The following is a 24900-nucleotide window of genomic DNA, read 5'->3' as shown; positions in this document are numbered from 1 at the left end:
AAGCCAGAAAGTAGCGTGCTCTGTGCGTAAAGCCCAGGAGGGCACAGGAAGCCAGGCCCCAGTGCCCGAGGGCCGAAACTGCAGAGGCCCTGTTGGCCATGGGACAGGGCAGGGCACCAACTCTGGGACACCCAGCTAAAATACCCAGCCAGTGCTCCTTGGGCTCCTTGCCAGACGGAGATCCGGGGCCCTGGCTGATGCATGCTGCTCTGCTTGCACTTCACACACGGTTCAAGTGGGAGATGCCAGCTAGGGAGGGTCCAGAAGAAGCCAGGGCTGACCCAGACCGGGTCCCAGGGACCCCAGCCTGCCTTCTGCAGGTGCGGACAGCTCCCCCGAAAGGGCCAGCCTCTAGCCTGCGGAGCCCAGAGGGGTGGGCTGCGGCCTCGGCTGGCCCCCAGTTTGCTCTGCGGCCCTAGGCTCGCAGCTCTTCTCCAAGCCTCCGTCTTCCCGAGCATGTCCACCTGTGCACCAGGCCGATCTCAGCGCACGGGGCGGGGTGGGCGGTGGCGGCCGCAGGGCACCAGGACTCGGCAGAGAGGGCAGCGGCTTGCTCGGTGGTGACTCCTGGGAGCCTGGGGCTGGGGGCTGGCGTCTGTGGAGCCAGGGCCCCGCCCACCCCGACCCAATGCTGGGAAGGCACAGAGGGTGCCAGCCGTGTGTCCTCAGTGGCCTGGGGCACTGCCCGCGAGGAGGCTGGCCCTTGTCTGGGCTGCTAGGGTGAGGCTGCTGCACCCGCTGACCAGCCGGGCGGCAGCTCAGCTCCCCCAGGTCCTGGCTGCAGGATCCAGGGCCCGGCCTCCCGTCTCCCCATTGCCCCCCAGGACAAGACCACTGGCCCCCAGCTGGCCTCCTTTCTTGGCAGGGTCTGAAGGCAGGCACCTAGCTCCAGGCTAGGAGCCACAGCCGACCTCAAACCCCTGAGATGAGCGGACGGTCCAGGGAGCCCCTCCCCAGCTGTAGCCCACTGCCCTCCGTCCTTGCCTCGCCCTGCGGCCTAGACAAGACCCCCATCGTCCCCTCCCCTGGGAACCGCCCGGCGCGCGCGCCCCCGCTCGGCACTGCCTCCCGGCCCCTCCCCGGCCTCCAGCCCCGGCCGGCCCGCTCCTTCTCTCGCCTGGCGCAGAAGGCGCCGCAGCTGCCGGGCGCGCTCGGGCCGCCACTCGCGGAGCGTGGACTGGATCTCGCGGAGCCCGCGCACCCAGCGCTCCCAAGGCGCGGGCCCGCACCCCGCCGCCGCCCCGGCCTCCAAGCCCGCGTCGGGCCCGGCCCGCCGGCCCAGCCGCGCCCCCATGGCCGCCGCGCGGCGGGCGTAGAGCGGGCGGGAGGCCCGGCGGCCCGGCGCCCCGCCCCGGCCCCGCCCCGGCCCTGCTCCTGCCCAGGGATGCGCCGCGTGCGGGGCGCGCGATCCGAGGCTGCGCGCCCTGGCCGGGCCGGAGCGGGGCGGGGGAAAGAGGAGGGCCCCTGCGGGGTTCCCGGAGATCCCACGCTCGGTTTAGGGGTGTCGCTGGAGGAGGCCGTCGGCCCGCGCTCGTCCTGGCTCGAGCTGTGTCGCCAGGGACTGGGGTCACCGGAGGGGGGTGGCGCTCGGCGCCTCCAAAGCCTCGGGCATCCGGGGCTGACCGTGGGTCGGTCGTTTTGGCGACGAAAGGAAGGAGACTGGACTGGGGGTCAGGGCGGGGTGGGGGGCGGCTTCAGGCGGTGCCGGTACCGGTTCTCAGAACCTCCCCCCAGCCCTCCGCCGCAGCGCAGCAATAGTACCTGACTTTTTCACCCTTCGCAGACTCTCCTGCCTTGACAAATATTTACCCTCCCTCCCTCCTTGGCTGGCGGCAGAGCTGGGCGAGCCAGGGGCCTTGGGGGTGCTGGTTGATCTCACCCCAGCTCTGGGCAGGCTGGCAGCACCTGCCTGCCTTCAGGCTCCCTCCCAGGCAGAAGTGGGGGAAGCGTCTGTGTGCGTGGTGGGGGCCGCTCGCTGGAGGGGTCTTCCCTGGGGGCCCGCTGCCCCTTATAGCTCCTCCCCCCAGCCCCTTCGCATCCCAGCGCAGGGGAATTTGGCTCCAGAGCCCCGACTCCCACAGCAGGGAGGGTGTGTGTCCAGCTTGGGAAGGGTGCCCAGGGCCCGTGATGGGGGAGAACCGGCCCACGGGGGGGTGGGGGGGGAGGCAGACTTCAGCTCCTTCTGCAGGGCTAAGCACCGCTCCGCCCCCCGCAGGAGAAGGTCTGAGAGGACCGTGCTGGGCTCGTGGTCCTGAGGGCTGAGCCCCGGAGAGGAGGCAGGGGCCGGCCCCCGCCCCCCCAGCCGCAGTTCCGCCACAGCCGCCGTCCCTCCCCCCGCGCTGGGCTTGTTCCTATCCTGGCCCCTTCTTTCCTGCCGTCAGACGGCTGGACCCAGACGCCCTCCCCCTGGCTCTGTAGCCGGCTTTGTCCCTGGGCCACCTTGGCACCACAGGGTTCCTCCTTGGCAAACCAGCAGGACGGCCGGCCTGCCCTCCTCCGGGGCCAAGTCGACGGCACACTGAAGTGACGTGGTGGGGGCCCCGGCCAGGGCCTTCCTCAGCGGCCCCGCGGCCCTGGGGGCCTCGCAGACCCCTTCCCAGAGCCGGAGGCCCGGTAAGCCACACACTTCACACCGCACCCCATCCCAGGACCGGAGCCAGAGCTGGGATGCCTCCCAGGTCCTGACCGTATCCTTCCAGAGGCTGAGCCAGGCCTGGACCCCGTCCCCCCCGAGAGTGAGAAGGCCGAGGAGGGGGCGTGGGGTGGGCAGGGGAGGGCCAAGCCTGGATGTCGTGAAGGGGCAGCCAGACAGCGGTGGGGTAGGGGGTTACGGCCAGAGCTTGGAGTCCCATGGGAAGTGGAGAACTGCTCCCCAGCCCTGAGTCTCATCCCCGCCCCACCCTCTGTGTCCTTGGCTGAGAGATTCCTGGAGGGCGTTTTCTAGGAAAGGGGGGAGGGTGGCATCTGGGCTCAGATCCCTGGACGGGCCTCCCCCGGCCTCCCGTGGGGGTGGCCAGGTTGACTGTCCCAATCTGCGTTGGACAGAGGCTCCAGAGGCAGAGCTGTGCCCTCAGGGGTGGGGCACTGTCCCCCACAGGCTGGCTCTCGTATGTGCTTAACTAAAGCCTGCTGCTCCCTATGCGTGGAGTTGCCCTGGGCAGCTGAGCTGTGTTTGGGGAGACCCCGTGGGATGGGGTGGGAGCTGTGGTGTTGCCCTCTGAGCCCCCAGGGCTGAGGTCAAGGTTCAGAAACTTGTACCCAGTGTCTCCGGCTCCCCAGCTGGCGCTAGTGGTAAAGAACCTGCCTGCCAACGCAGAAGATTGGGAGACTCGGGCTCGATCCCTGGGTTGGGAAGCTCCCCTGGAGAAGGAAATGGCACCCCACCCCTGTCTTCTGGCTTGGGAAATCCCATGGACAGGGGAGCCTGGAGGGCTCCAGTCCACGGGGTCACAGGCGTCAGACAGGACTGAGCACAGCACCCAGCCTCGCGGGGCGGCCCTGCCGCCCCCGGGAGCCAGTGAGCTGGGAGGTTGAGGAGCTGGAGAGTCAGGCGAGCGGGTGATGCTGAGGACATCCTGGGCCCCGAGTGGGACCTGCCAGGAGACCAGGAGCCCCGACAGCTGGTGGCCCAGCTGCTATGACAGGAAACCAGGGTCTGGATGACCCAGCAGGTGTGGGGGGAGGGCTGGGGCAGCCCTGCGCTGGATGTGTCCCACCTTCGGGCCCCTTCCCTGCCCACCCAGCGTGTATGTCCAAGCCCAGGAGGAGGAAGGCCAGCCCGGGTACCTCAGCAAGCAGCCTGGCACCCTGGAGCCTCCCGGCAGCCACCACAAAGAGGGACGAGGGAGCACTCACAGGAGGGAGGAAGCAGACGGACATTGCGGAGACCGTTTCCCCTGGAGCTGGCTCCAAGGGGTGGGTTGGGAGCTTCCTGCAGGGTCGGGGTGGCCTCAGGCCCCGGCTCCAAACCCCTGGACCTGCCCCTGTGGGGGAACAGAAACATGTAGTGCTGTGAGTTTTCTACGGCTCTCATGACACGGGAACTACAAACTTGGTGATAGTTTAAAACGACAGCAGTCGGAAACCGACCGAAGCACTGGCAGGGCTGTGCCCTCCAAGGTGCTTCAGAAGCCTCTTTCTCTGCCTGTCGCCAGCTTCTGGCGGTGGCCAGCGTCCTCACCTGCCTTGCCTTGCAGCGGCTTCCCGCCGGTCTCTGCCTCCCTGGTCCCGGGGCTCCTTCCCTGCGTCTGTGTCTCCTGGCTTTTCAGTTAGGCGTCTTTCGCTGTGCTGGTCTCTGTTGCTGTGCGTGGGCTTTCTCCAGGTGCAGAGAGCAGGGGCTACTCTCGAGCTGTGGTGCGCAGGCTCCTCACTGCGGTGACTTCTCTTGTTGCAGAGCACAGGCTCGAGAGCACAGGGTGGGCTGCTTCCTGGTGTGTGGGACCCTCCCGGTCGGGACCGGAACCCCTGTGTCCTGTGTTGGCGTCTCCTTAGTCGCTCAGTCATGTCTGACTCTGCAACCCGTGGACTGTAATGCGCCAGGCTCCTCAGTCCACGGGATGCTTCTGGGAAGAATACTGAAGTGGGTTGCCACGCCCTCCTCCAGGGGATCTTCCCGACCAGGGATCGAACCCGCATCTTCTGTGTCTCCTGCATCGCAGGCAGATTCTTTACCCGCTGAGCCAGCGGGGAAGCCACATGACTCCCTTCTTACGGGACGCTGCTCACTGACTTAGGAGCCCGCCCCCACCCAGGATGACCTCACCATTACTGATGACTTCTGCAAAGAGCTCCTTTCCAGATGGGGTCCCGTTCAGAGCCCCCAGGTGGATGAGGATCTGGGGGGAGACTGTTCAACCCACTGTAGCAGCTTCTGCGAAACCATTTCCTCTTCTGGAAAATGGGGGAAAATAAGATACCCGCCTGGGAAAGGCGGAGGCTTAGATGCAGCAAGGAAGGCATCCAGCACACACTCACGGGTCAGCGTTGAGCACCTGTGGCTCTATCACGCTTCTGTGGCCCCGTGCCCAAGCCTCCCAGCCACCCGACAGCCATCACGTCCATTTAGCCATGGTCACTGGCCGCCATGGGCACCCCCGAGACAGATGCAGGAGGCCAACAGGAGAGCAGAGGTGGGGAGCTGTGACGGGGGTCCCGGGGCCCTGCGGGAGCCGGGGCAGCCCCCAACCAGGAGGCAGGGTAGGCTTCCAAGAGGAGGCAGCAGTGTTGAGGTTGGGCCTGAGGGAAGAAGAGTCCAGGCTGCGGGTGAACCGCTCGGAGGAGGGTCCAGCCCAGCCACAGGCGCTGACCTGGAGGGTAGCGTGCACCTCTGAAGGGTGTCCTAGTCGGGGAGGGATGTGATCTGAGCACCGGGGCTGCAGGGGGTGAGGAGAGGGGCGCCTGGGGATCTCTGGGTTTCCTGCCATGTGAGAAGGGGAGGCCGCGGTGGGAGGGGTGGCTGGGGTCAGGTGTGGCTGGGGGCAGCGGAGAGGGGGAGGGCTTGGGGCCACTGGACAGGGCAGCGAAGATGCCCAGGCCCCCTCCCTAGGGCAGGGCTCTGCCTACCATGGCCAGTGGAGGTCTGGGGAGGGTCGCCACTTAGCTCAGGTTCGGGCTTGTTGGTTGAAGCATCAGCCAACAGGGTGTTTCAGCAGGATGCAGCTAGAGAGAGGAACTGCGTCCAGGGCTGAGACGTAAAGGGGGTCAAAGAGAAGCTGAGGAAGGGGCCGGCGGGGAGAGCTTCCAGAAGCCCAGGCGGGCTGAGCCAGACATGCACAGAGGTGTCAGCATCGGTGAAACCGCACATCCACGTAGCCCCGTGCAGGGTCGCACCCGCCCCCCACCTGGAGATGCACCCGGGTGGGGGTTGGGGCTGGGGTGTGGACGGGACACCGCCTTCCTCCCCATCCCCTGGAGCTCCCAGACTCGCAGATAATTATGAGGTGATGCGATAAATGCTACCTGTGCAGGGAGCCGTGGGCAGGCAGGGGGCGGCGGCAGGCCCTGGGTGCGGCCGATCTCAGCGCATCTGCCCAGCAACTGTTTGAAGGATCCGTGCTCTCCAGACAGAAAACGGAGGGCAAGTTAGGAGAGGAGACTCCGCGCCGTCGGGCCTGGGGTTGAACGTGAACCCAGGCCCTGCACGTGCCCGTGCTCTTGGTCGTCCTGCCAAACCGCCTCTGAGCTTGGGAGCTGGACTCAGTCCGCCAGGTGCCACGCGGGCTCTGCAGCCCGAAGCTCCCGGTTGTTAACGAGTCGATCGCCCTGGAGGCCCACGCACCTGGCCAAGCGCCAGCCTCTGTCCTCACACTGAAGGCAGGTGCTGAGGTGGGAAGCCCCTACAAGGCCACTGGCGGGTGTCTGGGGGCAGCAGGGCCCTGCCCCTGTGTGCAGTTGGCCGGAGCTCCCCTCCCGCCACCAGTGAGCCACACCAGCCCCTGCGCCAAGCCCAGGATCTCCTCCCATCCCTTCGGTATGGCCTTCGTGGCTCTGAGAGGCAGTGGCTGAGTAGCCATAAGGTGGGGGGCCTCAGCGGGCAGGGTGTTAGGCCAGGCCCACCTGATGCAGGTGTAGAAGGCGTTCCAGGAAGGCAGCAGCTGGGGCTCGATGTTGGGAAGAGCAGGCAGCGACCCGTGTCCTCTGTCCTGAAAGGTAGTGAGTTCCCTGTCAGGGCAGGTATGCAAGCCAGACTTTCTCGGGTGATGGAGATGGAAGCTCAGAGGCCAAACACTTGGGACTGTGTGACCCTCAAGCTGGTGAAGACGGACTTCTGTTCAGCCAGCTGACCAGGGGTACACAACTTGCCCCTGACGACATCAGGCCTCCTGGCTCCCACGGCTTCCGAGGGTGGGTCGGGTGCGCCTTGCGTCTGGACCCCCCTGCCCGGCTCTCTCACTGTGACGGCATTAGGCGATGTTGTTTCTCCTTTTTTGTTTTGTTTCTGAGCACGTCACCCTCCTTGCGGGATCTCAGTTCCTTGGCCGGGGGTTGAACCCCAACCATGAAAGCCCGGGGTCCTGACCACTGGGCTGCCAGGAACTCCCAGGAGGTTGTGTCTCTACCAGCTGGGGCCCACTTGGGGCCAGGCTTACCCGGCACTTCCGGGGGTTCAGGCCCAGCCGCTCCCCGAGGCCTGACAGCAGGGGGTGGGGGGGGTGCGCCCCAGGCGGAAGGAAGTGTTTTCAGGGCCTTCTCTGTTTCCTGGGTTGCTGTCCTGCCAGGTAGCTTTGGGCAAGTCCTTTGTCCTCTTAGGCTGCGGTTTCCTGGGCCAGGAGTGCCCTGCTCGCGCGCCCTCCCAGGGCGTTCGTTGTTGGGGTGGGTCGGGTGCCTGCCCCCCGCCCCTGCTCCGCCGGTGTCTCCAGTCTGGCCAGGCCCTGCAGGCTCTCCGGGATCATTAGCAGATGAAAGGCTCCGGGAGGGTGGGGCGGGGCCCGAGGCTGCCTTGGCAGCTGCCCCTGGCTGGAGGCTGGCCAGACCCAGGCAGCTCCTCTGGGAGCAAGGACACAGAGCCCAGCTCTCGGCCCCGCCCTCTGGCCGGCTCCTGGGGTGGCTGCGGGACTAGTGGTCACCCACCAAGGTCTTAATGAGTGAAGCTGAAAGTCGCTCAGTCGTGGTCTACACAGTCCATGGAGTTCTCCAGGCCAGAACACTGGAGTGGGTAGCCTTTCCCTTCTCCAGGGGATCTTCCCAACCCCGGGATCGAACCCAGGTCTCCCCCATTGCAGGCGGATTCTTTCTTTACCAGCTGAGCTATCAGGGAAGCCCTTAATGAGTGAGCCAGGGTTAATGGGTTACCCAGCCCAGTGACACATTCATCGGCCTCCCCGGGCTCTCAAAGTCCAGACGCACTGGCCTGGCCTTCAGGGTCTGAGCTCAGCACCATCCCCTCCAGCTTTGATGCCTCGCGGCTCTGGAAGGGTCAGGAGGGTCAAAGGTCTTTCTTGTGCCTTCTCTGCTCCAGAGATGCCCCCCCACCCAGGGCCTGGCCTCCCCAGTCCAATCCCAGTGGTGCTAGACATCGCCCCCCCCCCGCGACGGCCTGGGGTGTCCTGGGCTCCCCGTCCACGCAGACCGTGCTACCCATCTTGCGTCCAGCTGGGGGCTCCTGGAGAGAAGAAATGGCATGGGCCAGAGGGGAGAGCGAGGGAACGAATGAATGATGGGTGCGTATGTACAGGCTGCAGGTGGCGTGTGGCCCTCAGAGGCTTGGGCAGGCTTGCACCTGCCGGCCTTGTGGGGGCAAGCACCCCACCCCATCCCGCTGGGCAGGGGTGTGAGCAGACCACCCCGTCATCCATCAACCCGCCTGCTCGCGACCCCAGAAAGTTGGGGGGCTGAGGAAAGGCTCCCCGGGTCATGTGACTCCCTTCTGTCCCTGTGACCAGGGTCCTTCGAGTGACAGCCTGTGGATGCCTGCGGCCCCGGGGCTGGGGGAAAGGGCATCCCGTGGCCAGAAGTGGGGGCCACCCCCCTGGATATCCTAAGGGGCCAGGAGAGACCCATTGCCTGACCTGCCCCTGCTGGAAGCCCGGCCTCATTCGGCTCCACAGAGGCCCTCAGAACTCAGGTCCTTTTATCCCGGGCTGGGGATCCACCGGGCTGGAAGAGGCTGGCCACTGTCCGGGTCACACGGCCCCCTGGGGCAGGACCCAGGGCTGCTCCTCCCCCCACCTGGAAGGGTGCCTGTGCCTTTAAAGCCTCCCCCACTCCGGCCCGCGGGGGGCGGGCGGGAGAAGAGGGGAGGAGCCGGCACGGGACTGAGCTCCTTGCCTAGTGCTGGAGCAGACCGGAGGACCAGCCTTGCAGCCAGGTGAGCTGGGGCAGGGCGGGGGTCCGGCTGTGCCCCGCTGCTGTGTGACCCCGAAGCCGTCGCTCACCCTCTCTGAGCTGCCGGGGCTGGGGCATGGGACCCCAGGGCAGCCCAGACCTGGGGCCTTTTCGGGGGTATCGGAGCGCTGGGTCCCAGCCCCAGCTCTGTTCTGTTCCAGCTGTGCTCTGAACAGGTCGCTCTTCCTCTCTGAGCCTCAGTTTATGCACCTGTGTAATGGGAGTGGGCAGCCCTTCAGGGTTATGGGGGCGGGGCTGGTGCGCCGGGTCACGCAGAGGGATAGCGCAGGGAGGTCGCGCAGAGGGGCAGAGCCTGAGGCCCTTGGCCTGACCGGGTCTGGCCTGGGAGCCTCTTGTCTGTCGTCCGGTAAGTGGTCTGAGGCCACCTGACCAGGCTTCCCGGCTGACCTGGCCACGGGTGTGGGGTGGGTGGAGGAGGCCGGGGGAATGGGCTTCTCGGATTGAGAGGGAGGGTGGCCCAGCGTGGAGAAACTGAGGCCTGGAAGGGTGGGGCAGTCTGGGCTCATGGTGAGGTCGCTGGGGGGGTCTGGAGTAGAGACGGCAGCGGTGGGGGCTGGGCGCCGTGCCCCCACCTTGGGCTCTGGGGGGCGGAGGGGCAGGCCAGTGGTGCAGGGGGGTGACTGCGCAGCCCCAGGGGGTGCCCACCCCCTGTGGTCCTCGCAGGCTCCGACAGCCGTCTGGACAGGCTTCCGGCCGAGAGGGGTCATCGGGTCTCGGCGGAAGGAGCCGTTTCTAATTCTCAACCCTGTTCCACCAGGGTGGGCGGCGCAGGGCACGGACCCCAGGTGCGGTCCGGGTGTGGTGCCGAGCTTCCTGCCCAAGACTGTGCTCTTGGACCCGGGGGACGCGACTCTTCACTGCCCGCCAGGTGGTAAGTGGGGCGCGGGGTGCCTACCTGCCCGTCCACGTGCCTGCGGGCCCGAGTCACCCCTGCCTGAGCCTCGGCTTCCGGCCGGCCTCTGAACGGCTCTGGGGCTCTGCCCAGTTTCACCCCTCTGATTCGGGCGGGAGGATTAGCGGAGAAACCCCAGGCTGTCGGCGTGCCTCATCTCTTCACGCTCTCACTGCGTGTCCTGGAACCTGCTCGCTCAGCCCAGATTCCTCATGGGCGTGAGTGTGTGCGCGCGTGCGTGCGTGTGTGTGTGTGTGTGTGTGTGTGCGCGCGTGCATTCGCTGGGAGCAGGTGGTGCATGGCAGACTCAGCATCTCTGGGTGCGTGAGACTTGCATACTCCTGGGGGCAGGGAGCTCACCACCTTATGTGCTTAACACAGGAGCCCTGGGGTCTGGGGGGGACCTCCAGCCCAGAGCCCCTGCAGTGGGGGTGGGGGCCAGCCTGGACGGAGCGTGACACACTCGACGTGGGAGGATGGGCTTTATTGTTCCGAACGTCTTGCCTCTGTTGACTCCGCCCGTGAGACGCCGTCCTCCCCGAGAACCTGCAGCTGCTGCTTGGCTCCTCCTGGGCCTCATGGCAGGCCCTCCAGCCGGTCCCAGCCCAGGGTCTTCCTGCTGGGGTCACCTGTAGGGTCTGGGTCCTCCTCTGTCCATTCATGCCTTTTTCTGACCTCCCTGCCACCCCAGGCAGGGAGGAAGCCACTGAGCAAGCTCAGGCAGGCGGGGCAGCGGCCTGTGGCTTCCTACCACAGAAGCCTCCCTGCCGACGGTCCGGTCGTGCAGCCGCTCAGGCAGGACCAAGTGCCCTGGTGTTGCTGGCTGGCAGCCAGCCCTTGGGGACGGGTCTTGAGCCTCGGTCCCTGGCTCCTGCCTCGTCCCATCTTCTCAATCACCCTGGTCTGCAGGGGACAGGATGACATCCAGGGAAAGAGCGGTCGGGGCATTCCCAGCCTGGGGTCGTGGTGGAGAGCTCACGGGAGCGGAGAGCTCACAGCCCCCCCCCCGCCCCCCCGCGGAGCCCGCCCGAGGGCAGCAGTGTGTTCCGGCTGTGTGGCCCCGGGGGCGGCAGTGTCTGCTCGGCCTCTGTCTCCTCCACAAGGCCTCTGCGCAGCCCTGTGGGCTTTTTGCAGATTAGATAGTGCAGGTATGGGGCTGGGGGCTTCGGGGCAGCCTAGATACAGCGAGCCAGGCGCCAGGAGAGGGAGGCCTGACTCGGGAAGCGGCTGATCCTTGCCCTTGGCAGATGAAGGCCAAAGCGAGGTGGGGCATCGTCCAAGATCCCCGGGGCAGGTCTGGAGCTGCTCCCGACTCCACTCCCGCGTGTCCGGGACACTCAGCCCCTCGGGGCAGGTACAGGGTGGCCAGGTGTGTGTGCCCTGCTGGTCTGTGCGGCCTTGGACCCGCTCTGGCCCTCTCTGGACCCTGCCTTCCCAGGCTGGGCAGCTGGTTCCTCGGGCCTGGGGCGCCACCATTATGGGATAGACGGTGGAAGCTTCTGGGCATGAAGCAGGAGGGAGGTGGAGCCCTCTCCACCCAGCTGTGGGGTGTGGTGGGCCTCTCGGTCTGGGTTCTGCCCGGTGCCCGTACCACCCCAGCCCTGCTGCATGGCCTCAGGAACCATCTCTGGGCCTGGCGTTCAGACACCCTGAGCCAGGACAGGGCGGGGCGGCGGGAGACCCACCCTGGGGCTCGCAGAGAGGCCCACAGACACCATCCTGTGGGACAAGGATTGCCTTGCCTCTGTCAGGCGATGCTCCTTCCCCGTTGGGGCCACACCCCTCGCCTGCTGCCACCACCCAGGGGTCACTGCTGACAGCACCTGCCGCCTCCAGGGCCCTCCCAGGGCTGCGTGAACTTTAGCCTCCTGGTGATGGGCGGAGTCCCCGGGCTGCCGTGACAGGACCAGACACAGCCTCTGGCCGCCCTCCCTGCCATGTTCTGTCTTTGGGGATTGCCCACTCTCCACAGGGATTCAAAGTGCCCCCTGTCATGGCAGTCTGAGCGCGGCTTGGGAAAGCATTTCGGAAAGGAGTGAGTTTTTTGAGAATAAACAGCAGAGATAGTGAAAGTGTTAGTCGCAACTCTTAGTGACCCCACGGACTGTGGCCTGCCAGGCTCCTCTGTCCACGGGGATTCTCCAGGCAAGAACACTGGTGTGGGTTGCCATGCCTTCCTCCAGGGGATCTCCCCGACACAGGGGTTGAACTCAGGTCTCCTGCTGCAGCAGGCCTGATCACGGGTGGCTTGGCCTACAGCGGCGTGGAGCAGGACCTGGGTTCTCAAACAGAGGCTGAGCCCGTTCGCAGTGCTGAGACCACCAGATCCCAGCCACTAGACCAGTGGTCAGTGACAAGAGCCCTGGCCCTTCAGCTTTGCTGGAAAGAGTTTTCCACCAAGACGGAAAGCAGTGAAGCAAGTCAAGTGGTTGCCAGGCAGAGAGTACAGTGCGCGTGGAAAGACACAGTGGGCTCGGAGGGAGAGACCCCAGGCTGCGTCCACCTGGCAGTTTAAATCACTCTATGGGGCGTTTCTTTCCGTTCCCCTCTAGCCAGGCCTTGCGATTTGCCTCCTGCACGGGTTTGGTATATCTCAGGACCCTGCCCTGTGTGTGCACGCATCTCAGCCAAAAGGGAGTCTACTGCGGGTAGAGCATCCTTGACGTGACTCCCCGTCGGCCTCCAAGGAGCCTTTTCTGTGCCTGTGTGGTCAGGGAGAAGAAATCTGTGATCCAGGCAGGGTCCAGTCTCCTCCCTTAATTGTCCTGCTGTTCTTATCTTGGAGTTTCGGTTGAAAGACTGTGAATCTCTGCCGGCTTCATCCTGGTGGAGGGAGGGAGCATCTGACCTCCTGACAGCCTAGGGAGAACTGACACTTTCCATGGGTTAGCAGAAAATATTTATAGCCTTGAGACAAAGAAAATTCCCGCTGGAAGGGTGGCATTAGGTGATTAGTTAGGGCGCTATAGGGTGAGGACCGGGTGGGCATTTTTGCATCACTGGGGGTCAGGAAGCTGGCTGGTAAGGATCAGGGAGGCTTTTGACAATGGTCCCAGTGGGGCTCAGTCTGTCCCAGAAAAGACTTTCATTCTGGGCTCTGGGGCTGTGGCCTTGGGATAGGACTCCACGCCCTTGGGAGGGCCTCTGGCCCCCTGCGCCCCTCGCGAGACTAGGTGAGGGTTCCTCAGCCCCTCTGCTCCTCCTGGGCGGGGAGCCCACCCCAGCTCCTAGCTCCCAGCTCCCAGCCCAGCTCTGGACCCCCTGAGGAGCCCTGCAGGGCCCGCGGGCGTGGCTCCAGGCGGCTCCTGGGGTGGGGGGCCTGGCCCGTGCCTAGAGGGACTTTCCCAGGCAGACAAGTCGGCCTCCCCGGCCAGTGCCCCAGCCTGTCGCCCAGCTTCTTTTGAGAAGCAGTGTGGGTATCGTGGCCCCCCAGGCCTCGGGTAAGCCAGCTAGGGTCAGGAGGAGCCCGGCTGCTACTGGAGGCCCAGCACCCCTTCTCTGGCCTCAGTTTCCCCTCCTGACACCGATTTGGGTGAGAGCCAGCCTGGTGGCAGGGGGGTGGGGGGGGTGGGGCTTGGATGTGGTTTTGGCCAGTCCAAAAATGTGGGGGGCAGGGATGGGAGACCAAAGCCAGTCCCCCAGCAGGGTGTCTTCCTCTGGGCTTCCTGTGGGGGCTGGGCCAGGCCTCCCGCCTGCCCGGCCTGGGATGAGAGGAAGAGGGAGAGGGCCCACCGCTTCCGCATGCTCCGGAAGGCTAAGCCTTGCGGGTACCCCCGGCCCTCCGGGGAGCCCACTTGGGCCCTTGGCAGAAAGCTGGACAGAGGGGAGGCCAGACCTCAGGAGGCCTTGGCTGGCTTCTCCCCGGGGCCCGGGTGGGGAGAGGATGCAGAGTAGGACGAGGGTCTCAGCTGAGGGTCCCAAGCCCAGGAGAAATGCCCAGCATGCCCTCGAGGTGCCCAGCGTGGCCAGACCCAGTGAACAGGCCTGGGGCCCAGGACATGCCCTGAGGGCTCTCCGGCCCGGCGGAGGGTGGAGGGCAGAGGGCACGGAACCATCCCAGGGTGGGCCCCTCTGAGTAGGAACCGGGCGAGGCAGAGGGGTCCCGGCCTGGGGTTTTCTGGCAGAACATCGCCCTTCGGGGGGGAACTGAATTTGGGAGAGAGGGCCTTCCCCCTCTGACACCCGTTGGGCTACACACCCCTCACCTGTCATCCTTGCCACTGGGACCCCATGGTCAATGGCTGTCCCTCCATGTCCAGCCTGGCAGGAAGTCACCAGAGAAGCCCACGGTGTCAGGGTGCGGTGAGGCCGACGGGCTCCCCGCCCTGCCCACAGGCCTCCAGCCTCCCCCAAGTGGAGCCAGTACGTAGCTGACGCTTGACACCTGGCTCAAGGGCACAGAATCTGCCTGCGGTGCAGGAGCACAGGGCTCATCCCTGGGTGCGGAAGACCCCCTGAAGCAGGGAAATGGCAACCCGCTCCAAAGCATCCTTGCCTGGAGAGCCCCGTGGACAGAGGAGCCCGGCGGGCTGCAGTCTGTGGGGTCACAGAGAGTCAGACACAGCTATGCAACTTACACATTCACACTTTCAACCCATTTCATCTCTCATTGCACTGGACGGACGGCCAGTGACTTTCCCAAGACCCCACGCAGGTGAGACGCGGCAGGCCGGCCTCGGACCCCACGTGGCCGACACAGTGGCCCTCACCCGTTGGTCACATGCCAGCTCCCTGTGACACACACACACACCCCATGCCTGGGAGAAAGGCCCTCGGAGGCGGAGTTCACACCAACGTGGGAGTGGCTGACAGCTTCCTCTTGGAGACACAAAAACTCCTCACATAGCTACCCAGAGGCTTCAGAGACACCCTCTCCATTTGCAGGAGGACGAACAGGCTGCGTGCTCTGGAAGTCTCCTTGGAGCAGGTTCTGTGGTCACGGGCTCCCACGGAGCGTGAAGGAGGCCCCAGCTATTTCTGCAGCCAGTCCAGCCCACACCGTCTCTGTGGCCCCCTCCCTGGGAGGCTCGGGCCGCCCACCAGCTGAAGAAGGTAGGCTCTGGCCCCACGGCAGCCAGGAGACGTGGGTTCCCCGCTCCGGCTTTGAGCGCACTGGAGGCTGGCCCCACACTCTGCGGCCAGTCACCTGGGGCCCCAAGGACAGCGTTGGGAAGGAGTCAGGCCAGGCCTGTCCCTCCCAGGGTGACCTGAAGGCCACCGTGAGGGCTCGGCCACCATAAGGAGCCAGGCAGGTCTGGGGGGGCTCCCCTCCCGGGAAGGGTCCCTGCCAGAGGGGGCCCTAAGTCTGAGCAGGAGGATTTAGGGGGCAGAGATGGGCCAGGAGCTGCTGAGAGAGGGCGTGGCCTGAGCAAAGACGGGAAGGAGGCCTGGCATGTCCTTCTGAGGCCGGACTGTGTGCCGTGCCCCGGGAGGCGAGGCTGTGTCCCCGGGTCCGGTCGGCGGTCGGCCCCCTGACCTGCCACCCCTGCGCCTCGCACCTGCAGAGCATGAAGAAGCGGTCCATACTGCTGGCCTTGGGGGCTGTGGTCTTGGTCCTCCTCATCATTGGGCTCTGCATCTGGCTGCCCGAGACCTCCAAGCCGCAGAGCCACGTGTACCCCAGGGCCGCCGTGGCCGCGGACGCCAAGCTCTGCTCAGAGATCGGCAGGTGAGTGGGGCCCCAGGCCCAGGCGACCGTCCCCGTCAGTGCCCCGGGGCATCACCCTCACCCCTCTGGGGCTCAATCCCTGCCCCCGCCGGCCCTGGTCATCAGGCTGCCTGGGCGAGCAGTGTTCGAGCACACGGGGCTGCCCCTCCCATCCGTGGACCTTCCCGGCAGCCTCCGGTCAGGGGTGAAGGGGACCCTGGAGCTGAGGGTAGAGTGTGGGGGTCTCCTAGTGACCGGCTGGACCCCTTTCTCAGTTCAAGGCTGTCTGCCTCTTCAGAGAAACTCTGCTGTTTGACGCTCCTTGTAGGCCCACAATTCACGCATACAAAAGTCAGGTCTCACACGGGAAAAAGATGATATTAATAAAAAAAAGTGACAAGTTTTCATTCTTTTCCGATTATCAAAGTCATGTCCATCTGTCGGCGTGAAAAGCCCGTTGGTTTTCAAATACGACAAATTTTTTGCGTTAAAAAGTAAAACCTGTGGGCTCCTCTCGGTCCACCCTGGGGCGGGGTGGCCCCTCCGAGCCGCTCACCCCTGCCCGTGCCACCGGCAGGGACGCGTTGCTGGATGGCGGCTCGGCGGTGGACGCAGCCATCGCAGCTCTGCTGTGCATGGGGCTCCTGAATGCCCACAGCATGGGCATCGGGGGCGGCCTGTTCCTCACCATCTACAACAGCACCATGCGTGAGTGCCCGGCGGGGTGGGCTCCAGGGCCGGGGAGGGGCCGGGGGCCGTGCAGCCTGCCCACCCGCCCTGCCATTCCAGGGAAGGCTGAGGTCATCAACGCCCGCGAGGTGGCCCCGCGGCTGGCCTCCGCCGGCATGTTCAACAGCTCGGAGCAGTCGGAGGAAGGTGAGAGCGGGCTCGGGGCGGATGCGGGGCCAGGATGAGCTACCTGCAGCTGGGGGTGGCCCTCCCGTCCCTTCAGGCCCACAGCATCCCCACCATGGAGGATCCAGCCCATCATCACAGACTAAAGGGCCTCTCTGCTCAGGCCCCTCCAGGGCCACAGGGAGCTAGAGAAACAGAATGATCCCTGTTGCAACTGCGTATGGATCAGGGCCAGCGCCCTGCTCAGTCATCTGCACCCACGGCGAGCCCCTTGAACCCTCCCTGCACACTTGGCAGGGGAGCTCGGTGCAGATTCCCATCGGATAGCTGGGGACGCTGAGGCCCACCCAGAGAGCCCATGTAGACTGACCAAGGCCACACACAGCTTTCCAGGTGGCTCAGTGGTAAAGAATCCGCCCCCAGTGTGGGAGACCCAGGTTCAATCCCTGGGTTGGGAAGACCCCCTGGAGAAGGGCATGGCAACCCACTTCAGTATTCTTGCCTGGAGAATCCCAGGGACAGAGGAGCCTGGTGGGCTACAGACCACAGGTCACAAAGAGTCAGACACGACTGAGTGCACGCGTGCACACACACACACACACACACACACGGTCACCCAGCTGGATGGTGGGAAAGCTGAGTTTGAACACACCTGTTGTGTTTTTAAAGAGCATCCAAGTCCCTCGTCGTTGTGGGGTCAGCTGTCTAGATTACGGCGGAGTTTCTTTTCTAACCTGCCCTTCAGCCCCAGAGTACACCCTGCAGGGACCCCGGTGGACTGTAAGACAAGGCTGGAGGGAGGAGGATGGAGATTAAAGGCCCGAGTGGGTCTGACCCCTCCTGCAGGCCTTGCTCCTGGGGGACCTAGAGGGCTCTGGGAGCAGCCCTTTGGGAATTCTCTTTCTTTCCAACACACAGTCTTTGAATTTTTACCCGCTGGGAAGCTCACCAGGTGTAGCCATGAAATCATTCAGGGTGTGAGACGGTAAGAATCTTACAGACTTGGCGTTTTGCATTCTTGAGACTCCTGCGTTTGACTCGGGCTTGTCGGGTGTTGGGGCTGTTCCCCAGCCAGTAGAAACAAAGGGAACAGGTGAAGGGCACCATCCAGAAGGAGCAGAGGGGAGATGGCACGGGTGTGCCCGGTGCCACCACACAGCCTGGAAGGCGGACGCGGGCAGGGTGAGAGGGCACGTGGGCTTACCAGGTGCAAAGGCCCGGAGGCTGGGGCTGGGGTGGGGGGTGGGCGTCTGGGGGGAGCAGGAGGACGCAGGGTCAAGTCATGTTGGACGTTGTGGTGGGTCATCGTGAAGACCCAGCCTTGTGTCTGAAGGAGGGGCAGGTGTTCCCTGCGTCGGAGGGCACTGGGGGGATCTGGCTCTTTTGTGACGGGACCCCTTGGGCTGCCAGTCAGGTGGCCCATTGGGAAGTCCTGCGATGGGCAGGGATGCTGAGGGCTGGTGCCCAGCACACTCAGAGGGCGGAGCCGTGGATCTGCTGATGGGTCTGCTCTGACACACAGCCAGGGGTCCCGGGGAGGACAGAGTGGCCCTCACGGAGACTGGCAAGGCTGCCAGTGAGTCCCCCTTGAGATCAGATACCCTCAGATCTGGCCATCAGGGGAGCAGCCTCGAGAGTTCAGCCTGGGGGCTGTCAGCACGTAACGGGGCGCAGTGGTAAAGAATCTGCCTGCCAGGGCCGGAGGTGCTAGAGACCTGGGTTCAATCCTGGGGTCGGGAAGATCCCTTGGAGGAGAAAATGGCAACCCACTCCAGTGTTCTTGCCTGGAGAGTCCCATGGACAGAGAAGCCTGGCAGCGGGCTGCAGTCCATGGGGTCCCAGGAGTCGGACACAACCTCATGTGCACACGCACTCTGGACCAGGCAGCCTGGTGTGCAGGAGGGCAGACAGAGGAGAGGCCGGGAGATGCAGAAGCAACCCGGGGAGAGGGGGATGGACCAGGTGAGATGGGAAAGGGGCCGGGCTGCCTGCTGAGAGGGCGGCCCAGGGCCTCACGGGCCTGAGGTCAGGCCCACACGTGAAGGGGAGGGACGTGTGCTGGCTGGCAGACCTTCCGGGAGGTGATGTGGTAACAACCCGGCCCTAGGAACCTCGTGCCCCACTTCAGGGTGGTAGAGGCCGCTCGAGAGCCTGGGAGTGGCCGAAACGCGCCCCCCCGCCCCCCGCCCCGCATCTCGGGTGAAAGCAGGAAGGGGCCTGGGAGCTGGGCAGTGCTGAGGCTTTCTGTGTCAGGGCCGAGCCCTAGGGCACGCTGGCGGGCGCTGGGGCCTGGCGGAGAGCTGGGGTCCGGGGCTCTGTCTCCAGTGGCATCCTGGCTCCTCAAAGGACGGAGCTGGGAACCAAAACCCTCATGGTCAGATGGGGCAACTCAGGCCCAGAGAGGGCCCGGTGCAGGGGTCTGGGACAGAGGAAGAGGGGCTCTTGCTTTGGCACCAGCCTTGCGGGTGGTCTGCGGCTTCAACTGGGGGCCTTGGCGGGTTCCAAGGGAAGCCTTGAATCATACAGGGTGAAGGGGCTCGTGACCCCGGAGGCTCAGACAAAGAGGGGGTGAGGTACGGCTTCCGTATGCTCTCGCTGCTCAGCCGTGCGCCTGGGCCAGGTTTTCAGACACGGGGCCGCTGCGGGACAGACGTGAGGCCTGGGGGACAGCGGGACCCCCGCACGTGCCCCCAGCAGACCCCCGGAGCAGAGTCACCTTCCTGCCTGCCAGGTCAGGTGTGTCAGTCACTCAGCTGCGTCCGACTGTTTAAGACCCCGTGGACTGTAGCCCTCCAGGCTCCTCTGTCCTCGGGATTCTCCAGGCAAGAATGCTGGAGTGGGTTGCCATTTCCTTCTCAGGGGGTCTTCCTGACCCAGGATTGAGTCCGGGTCTCCTGCCCTGCAGGCGGATTCTTTACCCTTTACCAGGCACAACCGCAAGCATGCATTCCTTCCTGAGCCTCCGGGTCCCACCCGGGACGTGCCTGGACCTTCCCGTGCGGACCACCGGCCGGTGCCTCTCCTTTCACAGGCGGGCTGTCGGTGGCGGTTCCGGGCGAGCTCCGCGGCTACGAGCTGGCGCATCAGCGGCACGGGCGGCTGCCCTGGGCGCGCCTCTTCCAGCCCAGCATCGAGCTGGCCCGCCAGGGCTTCCCGGTGGGGAAGGCCTTGGCGGGAGCCCTGCAGAGGCAGCGGGAGACGGTGGAGCGGCACCCCGCGCTGTGGTACGCCTGTGTCCCCGCCGTGGGCGGCCACCCGGGGACCGGAGCCCTGACTGTCTGAGCCCGGGGCGGGGGTGGGTCCGGGCCCCAGCTGGGCTGGACACCGTGGGCAGGGGCGCCCGTCCCTTGGTCTCCTGTGGGGATGGGGGCTGGATGGCTGAGCCCGCCCCCACGCCTGCCTCACAAGAGCACCCCCGCCGCTCCAGCGAGGTGTTCTGCCGCGACGGGAAGGTGATGCGGGAGGGGGACCGCGTGACCATGCCGCGGCTGGCCGACACCTTGGAGACGCTGGCCTCGGAGGGCGCCCAGGCCTTCTACAACGGGAGCCTCACGGCCCAGATTGTCAAGGACATCCAGGAGGCCGGTGAGTGGGCGACACCGCAGGCCTGTGGCTGGAAGCTCCGCGCCAAGAACCTTGAGCCTGGGGTCCCCGGGTCCTGTCTGGGCGCTGGGCCCTTGGGGAGTGCCTGGTGGGGGCGGGTCACAAGTGTGTCTGCAGCATGGATTCACAGCTCCTGGTTAAGGCAACGCTGAGGGAATTCCTGCAGTCTAGGACAGGAAGCCCGGGGCTGCAGGCTTGGGGGCACTGAGGGGTGGGCAGGAATGCAGTTGGAGGCAGGAGCCAGGATTGGGGAAAGCACGCAGGTGCAAACCCCAGAGGACTTCCTGGAGGAGGTGGCGCCTGAGCCACAGGTGAGGTTGGACTTTGCAGGCAGAGAGAACAGTCTGAGGCTTGGAGAGAGGGGCTTTGATTCTCCAGGAGGATCACGGGGAAGGAGGGTGGGCTTGCTGAGAGGGGTGTGGGGGGTGCTGCATGCAGGGGACTTGTGGGCAGGTTCTGCTGGATTTAGGAGTCCCGGTTGCCTCTCTTTCCCGCCCCTGCCTCCCTAAGCTGTGTGCCAGGGAGGAGGGCGATTAGCGTATCGACCTTTACCACTGACGCCGGAAATTAGCCTAAAAATACTTCAAACACTTCATCTGTCTGGAGCCAGTTTCCCTGGAGAATTATTAAGGCCCTCCCTCCACCCACCCACTAGTCAGAGGAGGAGGAGGCTGATGGGAGACGGGGGACCTCTGGCCCCCTGAGAGGACACGTGTCGGACCCGGAGGCCAGAGGTGCAGCAGGTGGAGGACACTGGCCTGGGCCTGGCCCCGGGGAGGTGGCACAGTCGGGGAGCATGGGGGGCGGTGGATGGGGCTCCCCACTTGATGGTCCCCTAGGAGTGTGTCTCATCCCCGGGCCCCCCGCTGCAGGGGGCATCGTGACGGCCGAGGACCTGAACAGCTACCGGGCGGAGCTGGTTGAGCAGCCGCTGAGCATCAGCCTCGGGGACGCCCAGCTCTACGTGCCCAGTGCCCCGCTCAGCGGGCCCGTGCTGGCCCTCATCATCAACATCCTCAAAGGTCAGCCGTGTCCCAGGCTGCAGGCTGGGCGGCCCGGGCCGGGGGCACGCCCGGTGGATCTGGGCGGTCATCCGCCACCCTGGGGCCTGGGTAACCCTGTGGCTGACGTGTGCTGCCCAGACACGGGGACCTTTGCTTCCTTCCCCCGCCTCCCAAGCAGGCACTGCCATCGGATAGTAAATGTTCCCCTTCTCAGGGTGAGCCGAGTGACTCAGGGAGGCCTCCCAGGGACCCCACTGTCCTGGCAAAGGGAACCCAGGACGCTGGGGTCACTGTGGCTCTGCCCGACCAGGGTACAACTTCTCCCGGGCGAGCGTGGAGATGCCTGAGCAGAAGGGCCTGACCTACCACCGCATCGTGGAGGCCTTCCGCTTTGCCTACGCCAAGAGGACCCTGCTTGGGGACCCCAAGTTTGTCAATGTGACTGAGGTAAGGGGGCAGGGGGCTCAGCCCCACTCTGGCTTATTCCTCGGTTTACAGTGCCAAGTTTGGGCTCGGGGCCACCAGGTGCTGGGTGGACTGCTGACCGCGTGCTGGCCTCTGTGCCAGGGCGCTCTCACTGGGGGAGTGGGGGTGCTGGGGGCGGTCCTTAATGCCTGCCTCCTCCGCCACCCTCCGGCTTCGGGGCCTCAGCACGAGCCGTGTCCTTGGCCTGGAAGCCCCTGGAGCTGTCAGCGCCGAGGTGGGGGCCGAGCGCACAGGGGCGTCCCAGCCCACAGGGCTGATGACGAGGTTCGATCCAGGTGGGCAGAGGCCCTGGCCACACACGCTTCCGGTCACACCAGCTTCCCAGACCCCAGCACCCAACCTGCTCGCTCCCCAGGTGCCTCCCCTCCAACCCGGGCTCCTGGCTGGACACCCCACCCTCACCCCACCTCCAACCCCATCAGGGCGCTCATCCCCTACGCCTGGAGCCCTTCCCTCCACCCCCTCCAGGCCCTGACCATGCCTCCCCTCGGGCCCCTCCACTCTGGCCCCTCCACGGCATCCCACCCCCTTCACCAGCGCCTCCTCCCCTCAGCTGCTTCCTGTGCAAGGCTGTGGACACGCAGCGTTTCCTCCCCCTCCCGCCTCCAGCTCCCTCTGCTCTGCCTGCTTCTTCTCCTGTTAGGACGCCTGGGTCAGCCTTTCCCCGAGGGCCCCGTCCTTCTCGCCTCCAGTCTCTTAGCCTCGACGGACCGCCGCCCTGGGCTGTTGTCCTTTGGATTTTAAGGCCCGGGGCAGTCAGATTATAGGATGTCCCAGTCCCTGGTCCAGCTGCTCTCTTGGAAGTAGATTTGAACTTAACGGATTAGTCACTTAATCCGTGGGTGTTGCATGAGCCCTCTGCTCAGCCTCCAGGGCCCTGCCTTGCCTGTGAACTCCACAGGTCAGGGCAGCCCATCACACACCCGGGACAGGATCTTCAGGATCCAACAGGCGCGTGTCTCCAGTCAGGCTCCCACTGCCCCCCGGCCGCCCCTTCTGCACCCGCGCCTCCATCTCCAGTCAGGCTCCCACCACCGGCCCAGTGGTGCTCCGCCCCCGCACACAGGGCCAGAGGGTTAACACCCGTCAGCTGGCCACTTCTCCGCCCCAAGTGCAGGAGGCTTTAAAGGCCTTTTAGGGCCTGTACGGACCTGTGGGGAGAAGGCAGTGGCACCCCACTCCAGTACTCTTGCCTGGAAAATCCCATGGACAGAAGAGCCTGGTGGGCTGCAGTCCATGGGGTCGCACAGAGTCGGACACGACTGAAGCGACTTAGCAGCAGCAGAAGCAAGGACCTGTGGGAGCAGCCCCTGCCAGCATCTTCAACCTCCTCTCTCCCTAACTCCTCTCCCTGTCTGCCCGTCACTCATAAGCCTGCTTCAGGGCCTTTGCATAACCAGTCAGGTGGCTTTCTTCAGATGTCACCTCCTCTGAGAAGCCCTCCCTGACCACTCTCACCCTTCCATCCCTCTCGCCCCTCCCCCTCCCTCCACTTGTTCTTTCTAGTACATCCCTGCCTGCCTTTGTCTTCCCTGCTGTGAGGGTGGGGACGGGCGTGTCTGTTCCCTGCTGGTCCCCCAGTGCTGGACACAACTTACAAGCTCTGTGAATGAGTGAATGAATGGTTGGGTGCAGCGAGAGTCAGGGTTTGGAGGGCATTCAGAGTTGCTGGGCAGCAACAGAGACAGAGCCTGGGGAGAGGGGGTTTGGGCGGGCCACGTGAGACTCAGAGGGTTGTGGTTGGAGCCACGGTCGGGGGCTTCCTGAGAACCGCTCGCACAAGCCTGTGCCCCCTCCTCGCCTCCTTCACCTCCTCAGGGCAGCTCTGGGGTCTCGGCAGGTGGTCCGCAACATGACCTCCGAGTTCTTTGCCGCCCAGCTCTGGGCCCGGATCTCCGACAGCACCACTCACCCAGCCTCCTACTACGAGCCTGAGTTCTACACGCCAGACGGTGGGGGCACCGCCCACCTGTCGGTGGTCTCGGAGGACGGCAGCGCTGTGTCGGCCACCAGCACCATCAACCTCTAGTAGGGCTGCTGGGCGGCCGGGAGGGCCAGGAGCTGCCCGCGTATCTCAGGAATGGGGGGCTCCACGTTGGCAGAGTGCCTTTCCAGGGAGCATGTGTTGGTGGGCACGGGGCGGGCTGCCCTGCTCTGACCCTGCCGGCCGGCAGCTTCGGTTCCAAGGTGCGGTCACGGGTCAGCGGGATCCTGTTCAACGATGAGATGGATGACTTCAGCTCCCCCAACATCATCAACCAGTTCGGGGTGCCCCCCTCGCCAGCCAACTTCATCGCTCCAGGTGCGGGGCGCAGGGCCTGGGTGGGGAGCGGGCTGGTGTGCCCGCAGCCGCTGAGCCGGTGCTGTGGCCCCCTTCCCCCCACTGCTTCAGGCAAACAGCCGCTCTCGTCCATGTGCCCCGTGATCATCGTGGGCGACGACGGCCAGGTCCGCATGGTGGTGGGCGCCTCCGGGGGCACCCAGATCACCACGTCCACGGCGCTGGTACGTGCCCGCCCGCCGCCCTCGCCTGAGCGCCCAGCCCCTTGCCTACTGGGCCACGCTGACCCCATCCCCACACCCCTCAGGCCATCATCAACAGCCTGTGGTTCGGCTATGATGCCAAACAGGCGGTGGAGGAGCCCCGGCTGCACAATCAGCTTCTGCCCAACACCACGGTGCTGGAGAAAGGCATCGACCAGGTGGGGCTGGGGGAGTCCCGGTGGGGGCGGGGCGGGGGCGGGGAGCCCAGCCGCGGTGGGGGTGGGGGGGGGAGGGGGAGGGGCACCGAGTCCCGGTGGGGGCGGGGCGGGGTGGGGGAGGGCCGGGTCCCGGTGGGGTGGGGGCGGGGGAGGGGGACCTAGCCCCGGTGGGGCCCCGGGCCTGCGTCTCCTGATCACCGCAGAGCAGGCAGTGGCTGCTCCCCGCTGCCCGTGGCAGCTGGCCTTCATGCCCACCGCCCGGGTCTCCTCGACCCCCAGGCCCAGAGAGGCCCGGGCCACCCGCGCGGATGAGAGCCAGTCGGCCCCGCGGCCCCCGGCCTGCCCTTCCTGGCCCCTCAGCCGGCAGCCGCGGCCCCGGGGTGTGTGAAGCCCCGCGGCCCGGGCCCCCCTGAGGCCGCGCCCCCTCCCGCCCGCAGGCGGTGGTCGCGGCCCTGAAGACCCGGCACCACGCCATCGAGGAGACGTCCACCTACATCGCCGTGGTCCAGGCCGTCGTGCGCACAGCCGGCGGCTGGGCGGCCGCCTCGGACTCCAGGAAAGGCGGGGAGCCCGCGGGCTACTGAGCGCTCCGGGGAGGAGAGGCCCGCCGGGGCGGGGGGCCGGGGGTGGGCCTTGGGGGGCTGGCTTCCCCTGGGAGCGGCGCAGCAGGGCAATAAATGCGGCGGCGGCGCCGGGCTCTGGGCTGTCCTGCCGGCCGGCTCCCGACTCCCTGGGCTTCAGCGCGCTGTGTGAGGTGGGGCCGCCGCGGGGAGGATGGAGACGGGACTCGGAGGCCTTGGCAGCGCGCGCGCTGGGCCCCGGGCGGGGGGGGAGGGGGGGCTGCACCCCGAGTCCCGGCATCGGGGT

General features: G+C 65.8%; 1 protein-coding gene across 3 annotated transcripts; it reads left to right on the top strand.

The window, feature by feature from the left end:
• Nucleotides 1-8764: 8764 nt before the first annotated feature.
• Nucleotides 8765-24763, top strand: GGT1 (gamma-glutamyltransferase 1). Of its 3 annotated transcripts, none has more exons than XM_024977457.2 (15): nucleotides 8765-8806; nucleotides 9602-9715; nucleotides 14621-14788; nucleotides 15241-15404; nucleotides 15961-16091; nucleotides 16173-16259; nucleotides 19270-19462; nucleotides 19666-19823; nucleotides 20714-20863; nucleotides 21156-21292; nucleotides 23172-23359; nucleotides 23506-23633; nucleotides 23724-23836; nucleotides 23920-24033; nucleotides 24471-24759. In XM_024977457.2, exons 4-15 carry the CDS (start codon nucleotides 15244-15246, stop codon nucleotides 24615-24617), a joined length of 1707 nt encoding a protein of 568 aa, XP_024833225.1. In that variant the 5' UTR covers nucleotides 8765-8806; nucleotides 9602-9715; nucleotides 14621-14788; nucleotides 15241-15243; the 3' UTR covers nucleotides 24618-24759. The 3 variants fall into 3 exon arrangements, with proteins under 3 accessions (XP_024833225.1, XP_024833224.1, NP_001193143.2); XM_024977456.2 differs by having other exon boundaries at nucleotides 8765-8999; NM_001206214.2 differs by having other exon boundaries at nucleotides 8779-8806; nucleotides 9602-9719; nucleotides 24471-24763.
• Nucleotides 24764-24900: the final 137 nt, after the last annotated feature.

Source organism: Bos taurus, chromosome 17 (assembly GCF_002263795.3).
Source record: "Bos taurus isolate L1 Dominette 01449 registration number 42190680 breed Hereford chromosome 17, ARS-UCD2.0, whole genome shotgun sequence".
NCBI classification, from domain to species: domain Eukaryota; kingdom Metazoa; phylum Chordata; class Mammalia; order Artiodactyla; family Bovidae; genus Bos; species Bos taurus.
The sequence above is the reverse complement of the archived record's forward strand: the minus strand, read 5'-3'. Positions and strand labels throughout refer to the sequence as shown.